Genomic DNA, 10,086 nt, shown 5'->3' on the forward strand with positions numbered 1-10,086 from the left:
ACCTGTCTCGACTTTTATATTTTACATGCAAAAAAAAAAAAAAATTTACTTTGTGCTTGTATGTACTAAAATGATTTTATTCAATGTTGTAATAATAATAATAATTATTATTATTATCATTAAATAAATTATATTTTTTCCTTTTACTTTTAAAACATGTGGATCTAATTAACATTACTTGTAAAATGCAGAACAATGTTGTGTAGTAAGCTCCAAATTCCTGTATGCATGTATACTTTCATATTTTTAGATAACATCACAAGTTAAAGTGAACCTGCCTTTACCATGAATGTGTCTGGGTTTGGCGGTTGCCAGGAGAACGGTACTTGCCTGTCTGCATTGTAACAAGTGTAAAGTTTAGTGGAGGGGGATTATGGTGCGGGGTTGTTTTTCACGGGTTGGGCTTGGCCCCTTAGTTCCAGTGAAGGGAACTCTTAAGGCATCAGCATACCAAGACATTTTGGACAATTTCATGCTCCCAACTTTGTGGGAACAGTTTGGGGATGGCCCCTTCCTGTTCCAACATGACTACGCACCAGTGTACAAAGCAAGGTCCATAAAGACATGGATGGGGGAGTTTGGGGTGGAGGAACTTGACTGGCCTGCACAGAGTCCTGACCTCAACCCGATAGAACACCTTTGGGATGAATTAGAGCGGAGACTGCGAGCCCGGCCTTCTCATCCAACATCCTATGACCTAATTTTGTGAACTGCCGTAGCAACAAGTATATCTCACGTGGGTTGAATAAAAGATTTTTCTAGAAGTTGTGTTGTACTGGAAAAAATGCGAGGCTCCAAGCATCCCAGGGCTGCTTTTCAACAGTATAGAACACATGACCACCAAAAGTCAAACTACAGCAATCTTTTCCTGTTTCTTATCAGTCTATCAGAGGAAAGCTTTTCAGGTGGATACTGGGGAAGGTACCCAAATGACACTTGTTGACCAGCCTTGGTTGTGGGAGGTTCTACATCAGGGGTCCTCAAACTACGGCCCGCAGGGGTCCTTGGCCCGGCCCGTTTGGGTGTTAAGGCCGGGGAGCTAACCCTGGTCTACATCATGGAAATCCTCTGGGAAGTTTATAGTGAAGACCAACAACTGCTTGTACCACTGTGAACACAGACAACATGATCAAGGACAAATAGCTATACTTACACTGAGTCCATAAGTTTCTTTGTTAAGGAAAATATGTTGATCCTCTTCGATCTCTCTCCCCGGTCCGTGCTCTTCTTCCCGGTTTTGGCATACATGGTCTCAGGCAGAAGTGCATGTGCAGGAATCTCTTCCTTCCCCACAATGAATCTGGTCATAAACATATAAATAATATCAGCTGCAGAATGAGCTCCCCCCCTTCCATCCCATATCGGCCCGCATTATAATCACAGGAAGGGGTCGGGGCCCACAGTGAAAATCTTGTTCAACCAAGACCTGTTATTCTGGGTGTACTGAAGGTGAATGTACCGCCTACCAAAGCCAAATGAAAGTAGCCTATCCTAGCTTCAAATACCCAAGGCACAGGATGATACGAAGAACTTTTATCTAGGTACATTTAATAAAATAATAAAAGTGATTGCCACACTGTAAACTATACTAAGTTGTGTTCTACAAAGCTGTACTTGCTTATTTCTGAACATTTATTTTGTCCTACTTTCATCTGACATTCCCCTTTCTATTGGCCTGCTTTAGAAATCAGCTTTTATGTTTAACTCGTTAACACAACATTAAAGGAGAACTATGAGGTGAGTGCTTTTCACTTACCTCATAGTTCTAGCCGACCTGTGACAATGAGACTGTCACAGGTCGGCTCAGTAGATCGGGAAGTGAGTGAACATAGACTGGCGTTCGCTCACCTCTCAATCCTGTCACGGCTCTCTGCCGTGACAGGGGAGGGGCTGGATTCCCCCGCCCCGATCCGCCAGTGCTGACTGGCGGTACGGACGGGGGAGGGGGCGGGTACAGCTGGCTCTGTCTCTAGATAGGCAGAGCCAGCTGTCAGTCAGGCAGCTCGGCTGATCTCGACATCGATGTCGGGATCTGCTCCGGCTGCGGCGTCTCAGTATACTGAGCTTAGGGTAACGGGAGGATGCTAGTTTGTGTCCTCCCGTTACCCTAAGGAGAACTATGGGGAAAAACACTGACCCCATAGTTCTCCTTTAAATTGCTTTTTTTCTGCAGTCCCCTGTGTTAAATGTAACCTCTTGTAGTCCCTGTGCAGCAGAGTTCAGATTAGGAGAAGCAGCCAAGGTGCTGGTGCAGCTGCAGAACTAACAAATAAATGCTAACAGGAGGAGACAGCAGAGTGACAAGTAAAGGAGCTTATCAGTCTGCTGCTTTTCCTCTCACTGTCCAGTCACAACTTTGTTCAGATGTTCTGAAGTTGTCTCTCTTGTGTCCCTCAGCGATTCTGTAAACTTCCAGTCGGGGAGCACGCCCTGGCCTAGGCACAGCTGAGCTCAAAATCTTTGGGGCTACATGTCCCACGACACTATGTGCAGTGCCCGCACTGCGCATGCTTCAGCCCGAACAAAGCACTAGGGCCATAGTGCACTCAGAAGCTGTGTTCACCAACGCATGCGTAGTACAGGCCCGCTCTGGTGCTTTGTTTAGCAGCTGTGGTTACTGTGCATGCTTTGCCATAAGGGGCACAAAAGCGCAGTACAGGCAGCAGCCTGTACTGTGCATGCGTTAGCTAAACACAACTAGTGGCCCCTACTTCACAAGCATTGGCCAAACACAGCCAAACATTGGCCAAGTCAAAGGAGTCACCCTGTGGGCAGTAGCTTTCAGAGGCCAGATTTTGCTGCAAAGACTCAAAAAAAAAAATGCACTGAACTGAAGGTGATGTAAGGTATGTAGCTACAATTAGGGATGCATAGAAATTTCAGCCAAAAATGGTACAATGAGCAAAATGTCGATAGTACAAAAACAGCCGGGAATGTGGTGCATCCCCAGCATCTCTCCTCCTCGCTGGACGCGGGCTGCAAACTTTGGTCTGTGTTCCCTCCGATCCCCGCTGCTCTCCCCCACCCGTGGTGGCAGAGGCAGTGGGGATCAGAGGGGACACAAACCCGATACAGCTCCCAGCAAAGAGGAGATAAGTTGTTAAGAGACCGCGCGGGACAGAAAGCTCCAGCGGGAGGTGGTGGAGCTTCAGGATTGATTAATATGGTAAATATTTACTGATGCTTTGCTGTACTGAGCAAATATCGAGTGATCAGTACTGATCACTCTTTGTAAATAACTGAGGGCATAATGATTACTATATCCCCGGTTATGAATGAACAGGAAGTGTTATGCATCACTTCCTCTTCATTTATAACTGGGGACATAGTAAATATTTACTATCTGCTCACATTATGAATGAACAAAAAGCTGCTCAGTACAGAGGCTTCCTGTCCATTCATGACTGGGATGATAGTAAATATTTACTATCTCCAGATTGTGAATAAACAGGAAGCCTTTGTACTGAGAGCTTCCTGTTCATTCAGGGCTGGGGCTGTAGAAAGAGAGATTGAGGACTCTGTGTCCTCAATCTCTTTTTCTCTGTTAAAAGGGAAATCAGGGGTCTATTTAGACCCCTGATATTTCTCCACAGCCCCTAACAGTAAAGTTATGGGGAAAAAACTACATTGAAATAAAAATAAGATAATTAAAATTTAATTATCCTTTATAGGCGGAAGCATGGGAATTAGCAACTTCCTGTGTTGAGTGAGGAGACAGCAAATTGCATCAGCAGGACCAAGAACAGGATAGTGCTGACTGTATGCAGCTGAGACTACTACAGGACATTTCAGCAGCCCTCCGCATGTGATATATGTTTAATTACATGTATCTAAGCTGGTCCAATGTAAGGTTAAAAAATAGATCATTCCTGGAGTTTAGCTTTAACACTGAACTTCAATTGTTTGCACACTGAAAAGCATTTTATTATCTGTTCAATAAGTGCAAAAATGCCACCTGCTGCATTCTACATACTGTATAACACAATGAAAATATCCAGCGGAGAGAGAATATGGACAAGCAAAGACATCTGATGATGAACCAAGTCTTCAAAGGCCTGCAAGTCGTTGCTGTGAGTTCATAGGTTGAGTGCTACATATTATTCACCCCATAACTAAACAGTTATAACCCTCTGAGCTGCGTGTTAGCATTCTACTTACTTGAGAGCTGAGAAGGCAAATCCCTGGAGGCCGTCTTTACATCTGCAATGACAAAAAGGGGATTTATCATTTGCGTAGTCCGTCAACACGTTTCACTGTCACTTAGTTGATGCATCAATACAGATCTGTGCATCGGGTCTAAAACCGAATAGAGAGACAAAAGGGCTTTGGTATGTAGACTGATCCTTCTAAAGTTGTGTTTGCTGGAGTTTTTGTGGGCTGAACCAACATACAACAGTGTGGAATGCCAAACTACACAGCACTAGTGTGGTCCACAAACAGCCTTTGATATACAGACAATGGGTGCAGCAGAAAAATGGAACTTTAAAGGGTAGTTCCACTTTCCCAGGTGAATTTGGGAAAATGTAATTACCCCCTCCAATCTGCCAACCCCCCCACCCCCTCCAAGCTATACTTACCTTTGGGAGAATGCTCCTTCCCCTCAGCCGGTGTGCTGGTTTACCATTCACACCCTGTACATGGCACTGAGCATTGCATTGTGCATTTTAAAGTTTAATTGTGACAGTAGTATACTTTTAAAGACTGAGGTATATAAAGTACCTCTGAGCTTGTAGTTAATTCTTAAAGGAAGAGTGCAGTTCAGGTTTCATCCTTTTAGAGTGGACTATGCAGTGCAATGCAATGTCTGCCTATGCTGCCTGGGATCCCTTTCTCCCTGTAAAAATCTCCTGCTTTTTAGTTAGATTTGTCCTTACCTTACCCCCATCTTCTGCATGGCTGGTTGCAATGTCTGTGAAGATTCCTGGGGAATGCAGAGCAGGTCCAATCTCCCAAGTATTCAATTCTGTTGCATGAGTGTCCTCTCACTGAGCTGGTCTGTATTCCCCAGGATCTCACCAGGACTCAAGGATTTGAGTGTGACTCGCCCAAAGCGTCATGGGCAGAAAACAATCACACATTTAATTTTCCAATTTGTATGGAGATTGTAGTCCATCACAGGAGTGAGCTTGGAGAGGTGGCTACTAGCTAAGCAATAGTCACCGGTATTGCCCATGGTTTTCCGACAGTGCCATTGTCTGGCCTCCATCTTGATAGACGCAGCATTACTTCATGGCAGAGCTGCCCCCTGATGACCGGTGATATGTTTTCGAACATATCCAAATCTCAATACAAATTAATAAATTAAACATGAGATTGTAGTCTATCACAGGAGCGAGCTTGGAGTGTTGACTACTGTACAAGGGACCATGGGACAAGGGACTACTGTACACACAGGGACCATGGGGAACAAAAGTAGCCCCCCTCCAGAAGGAAGGACAGTGTCGGCACCAATTCAGAGATGATTTGAGGATCTACAGCCGAGTGATACACAAATAAGATACATTGTTGTTAATAGTTGAGGTACTTGAATGCATTTTTAAGATATAACTCCGGAGTTTAGTGTCACTTTAATGCATTCTGCAGTCATTTATTGCACCACTAGATGTCACTATAGTCCATGTCTGAGTAGCTCCTGACACCCCAGTAGCATTTGTACATGGACATGTGTATATAGAACATTGATTTTACAAGAAACCAGATCTAGAGAACAGTAAAATGTGAACACCGTTTTATGCTTTGCTCGTGCCTGTCTGGATCAGGGTCACACTGGGTCTGTACACAGTCACACAGAGCTCAGGTTTCTACCCAACTCACAAGTGTTGTTAACACTATTGCTGGACTATTTTTACAATATCGGGTTTCTGGTCACTTTGAGCGACTGACCCTGAAAATATGCGTAGATAGGCGCCTCGTCTCCGTGCCATTCCCATTGCTGCATTGATTTCGGCAGAATCGAAGCCGATCTCTCTGCAATCACTGCAGGAAATGAGTCGCAGATAGGAAAGTCATCTGAGAAGTTCTGTGCTTGGATTCACTTCACTAGACTAAAGCTGGCAATAAACTTTCAAGTGGATTATGGGAAAAATGACAAAGAAACGCGAGATTTAGGTGCTCCTTACGCTCTAGTTCTACTGTAGCAGTGGTGGCTACCCAACTCCATTGCAAGGGTTAAGTGCACGTTTTGACTAGAGGACTCATATAAAGCTACATTTTCCATGTGATCCTCGGTCCCCCAGCGGGCGGCACTCTCCTCTCCTCTCCTCCCCCCTCCACTCTAGTTATGGAATATCCTTTGGAAGTCAATGGACCTGGATAAGACGCAATGAGGTCAGTGGTCATTAGACCACCCGTGCCCAGAGGAGAAGAGGCTGCACGGACCAGTCTAGCAGCCCGGGGGAAGATAGGATCAGGCGAGTAAATCTGCTTTAGTCCAGCCCCTAGACCACAACGAGCACTTAACCCTTGCAGTAGGGATGCACCGAAACTAGAATCGGTGCCGATGCCGAGTATTTGGGCGAGTACTCATACTCGCCCAAATGCTCCGATGCCTAGCCCAATACTTCCGGGAACAGGAAGCCGGGCAGCACGTCATTACACGCTGCCCGGCTTCCTGATTTGCCGGGAAGCCGGCTCCATGCTCTCTCGTCACTTGTGACAAGAGAGCATGGAGCCGGCTTCCTGATTGGTCGTAAGCTGGCCAATCAGGAAGCCAGGTGCAGTGTAATGATGCAGCGCCCAGCTTTCTGATTGGTCGGGAAGCCGGCTTCATGTTGCCTCGTCACCCTAGAGCATGGAGCCGGCTTCCCAACCAATCAGGAAGCCGGGTGCCGCGTCATCACACAGCACCTGGCTTCCTGACTGACCAGAAAGCCGGCTCCATGCTCCCTCGTCACATAGTGACGAGAAGCATGGGGACGGCTTCCCTGCTAATCGGGAAGCCGGGTGGCAAGTCTTTGCACGCTGCCTGGCTTCCTGAATGGGACTTCTGGTACTCGGTATTCGGCATTGGCGAGTACAGAAAAAAAAAATATTGGTACTCGATACCGAAATACCGGTAGGGATACCTTGCAATGTGGAAATAGCCCCCACTGCAAGGGTCATTTTTTTTATTTGCCTTTATTTCTTTAAATTCACTCACAGTTCTTCCAGATGGGACAATGGATGCCTTTCTATCCCAAATGCTCAACTGAATATCCATTGCCCACCACCCGGGGAAAATCAATTTAGATCCTCTCTAGTCTTATTGCTTCAACAGTCCTGCCAAAGCTCCTCGAATAAAGAAAGTCCCAGCTTGTTCTAGGGTACAGTGTGGTCAGCCTCAGGTTAGGGGAGTCTAAAATGGACATGTAGTTTTAGATGAACAATAAAGCACATTAAACCAAAAAAACTAAAATAATACATTGGGTATTAACTAGATGAGCAGCGCTACAAATCAAAACAGATCTACACCAATCCCAATCATGGGAGTGAAGTGTTAAACAATGTTATTCAAAAGCTGCTGTGATATAGACCCCCTAGGGTCTAATGGATGAATATTAAATAAACAGCGCTACTTAAAGTGAATGCTATAAATCAAACAATGGATAATATATATAACCACCAATTAACTGACATAAAGCAAAGTGCTGAACAAATCAAATCAATCATAAGTGAAAAAAGCCATTTATCGTGAACAAAGTGTTATTCAACCTATCCTATGTGATTGAAATAAGTGAATATTAATTAGGTGTTTTTATAAAAGACTATAAGTGATGTGTCTTTATGATGAAAACAAAAATGCAATTTCCGTGAGTTATTGTGAAAAAAATTCCAATAAAAGAAGTTTGTGAAAACAACAAAAAGTCTCTGTGGTGTTTCAATCTGTTCCAAGTGAAGAAGAAATATAACTAAATATTCCAACTGTTCCGTGATATACACACAATCCTTATTCTGGGGAATGTATTTAGATCAATACATATCCCCTAAAAGTGACTACTCACCACACTCCATGCTCTCTCGTCACTTGTGACAAGAGAGCATGGAGCCGGCTTCCTGATTGGTCGTAAGCTGGCCAATCAGGAAGCCAGGTGCAGTGTAATGATGCAGCGCCCAGCTTTCTGATTGGTCGGGAAGCCGGCTTCATGTTGCCTCGTCACCCTCATGACGAGGGAGCATGGAGCCGGCTTCCCAACCAATCAGGAAGCCGGGTGCCGCGTCATCACACAGCACCTGGCTTCCTGACTGACCAGAAAGCCGGCTCCATGCTCCCTCGTCACATAGTGACGAGAAGCATGGGGACGGCTTCCCTGCTAATCGGGAAGCCGGGTGGCAAGTCTTTGCACGCTGCCTGGCTTCCTGAATGGGACTTCTGGTACTCGGTATTCGGCATTGGCGAGTACAGAAAAAAAAAATATTGGTACTCGATACCGAAATACCGGTAGGGATACCTTGCAATGTGGAAATAGCCCCCACTGCAAGGGTCATTTTTTTTATTTGCCTTTATTTCTTTAAATTCACTCACAGTTCTTCCAGATGGGACAATGGATGCCTTTCTATCCCAAATGCTCAACTGAATATCCATTGCCCACCACCCGGGGAAAATCAATTTAGATCCTCTCTAGTCTTATTGCTTCAACAGTCCTGCCAAAGCTCCTCGAATAAAGAAAGTCCCAGCTTGTTCTAGGGTACAGTGTGGTCAGCCTCAGGTTAGGGGAGTCTAAAATGGACATGTAGTTTTAGATGAACAATAAAGCACATTAAACCAAAAAAACTAAAATAATACATTGGGTATTAACTAGATGAGCAGCGCTACAAATCAAAACAGATCTACACCAATCCCAATCATGGGAGTGAAGTGTTAAACAATGTTATTCAAAAGCTGCTGTGATATAGACCCCCTAGGGTCTAATGGATGAATATTAAATAAACAGCGCTACTTAAAGTGAATGCTATAAATCAAACAATGGATAATATATATAACCACCAATTAACTGACATAAAGCAAAGTGCTGAACAAATCAAATCAATCATAAGTGAAAAAAGCCATTTATCGTGAACAAAGTGTTATTCAACCTATCCTATGTGATTGAAATAAGTGAATATTAATTAGGTGTTTTTATAAAAGACTATAAGTGATGTGTCTTTATGATGAAAACAAAAATGCAATTTCCGTGAGTTATTGTGAAAAAAATTCCAATAAAAGAAGTTTGTGAAAACAACAAAAAGTCTCTGTGGTGTTTCAATCTGTTCCAAGTGAAGAAGAAATATAACTAAATATTCCAACTGTTCCGTGATATACACACAATCCTTATTCTGGGGAATGTATTTAGATCAATACATATCCCCTAAAAGTGACTACTCACCACAGGTATCCAGCTGTAACAGACAAAAATAATACATTGCAGCCTATTGGTCCTCAGATGTGGTGGCTGCATTCGTTTCCCTTTTAAGGCTTTTTGTCCTTGATTTGCACCGGGTAATCCTGTGGAGAATACCACACTTCCTGTCCTAAGGTGGCTACACTCATTCAATCTATGGAGGGGGGGTGGCATGGTTGTCTACTAGACTGCTCTCCTAATTTGGACTACCAACCTCTCCTGCAGTGCTTTGATCCTACAAGGGCTGCCTGGGCGGTCTGAGGTCTGACTTTTTAATTCGTAATGTGCGGAGGAGGACACAGGTAGGCGTTTGGCATTTAAAACATTTTCTCGGATAGAATAATAATTTTTCACCTTTTCACAAACATTTTTTCTTTTCCTCACTCATCAACACTTTTCAATCACAAGTTTGGAAACTTTCTCATGTTTCTCTCCTCCACTGGGCTTTCTTTAAAAATGACACCACCCATCAAAACCCCCATATCTTATGCGTTCCGTTGCTGTGAAGTAATGCGTAAATGTAAGGAATGAGCTGCCAACACATCAAAGCGGATAGAAAAACATGTCTGACCCTTGTAGGCCTTGTGTCACAGTAAATTTAAGTTATGACTTTGCTCTCCCCATGAGCCACCCTGAAAAACCTAAACTCCTGGGTTCAGGTAGAATAGGTACAAGCACTGACTGGAGCCTAAGCACACATGTACCAGGCTGGAGAACACTCGGGGGGGGG

The 10,086-nt window shown here is 44.2% G+C and overlaps 1 protein-coding gene across 2 annotated transcripts in view; it reads right to left on the reverse strand.

Annotated features, from left to right (window-relative positions):
• TMEM135 (transmembrane protein 135) overlaps positions 1–10,086 on the reverse strand; it is a 292,084-nt gene that overhangs the window by 19,651 nt on the left and 262,347 nt on the right. For both annotated transcript variants that reach the window (XM_018553255.1, XM_018553254.1), the window contains 2 exons: positions 4,159–4,200; positions 1,154–1,300 (listed from right to left, as the gene is read on the reverse strand). In XM_018553255.1, coding sequence (XP_018408757.1) covers positions 1,154–1,300; positions 4,159–4,200 — 189 coding nt within the window. The remainder of the gene's footprint in view (positions 1–1,153; positions 1,301–4,158; positions 4,201–10,086) is intronic.

Source organism: Nanorana parkeri, unplaced genomic scaffold (assembly GCF_000935625.1).
Source record: "Nanorana parkeri isolate BGI_ZX_2015 unplaced genomic scaffold, ASM93562v1 scaffold114, whole genome shotgun sequence".
In the NCBI taxonomy this organism is placed as follows: domain Eukaryota; kingdom Metazoa; phylum Chordata; class Amphibia; order Anura; family Dicroglossidae; genus Nanorana; species Nanorana parkeri.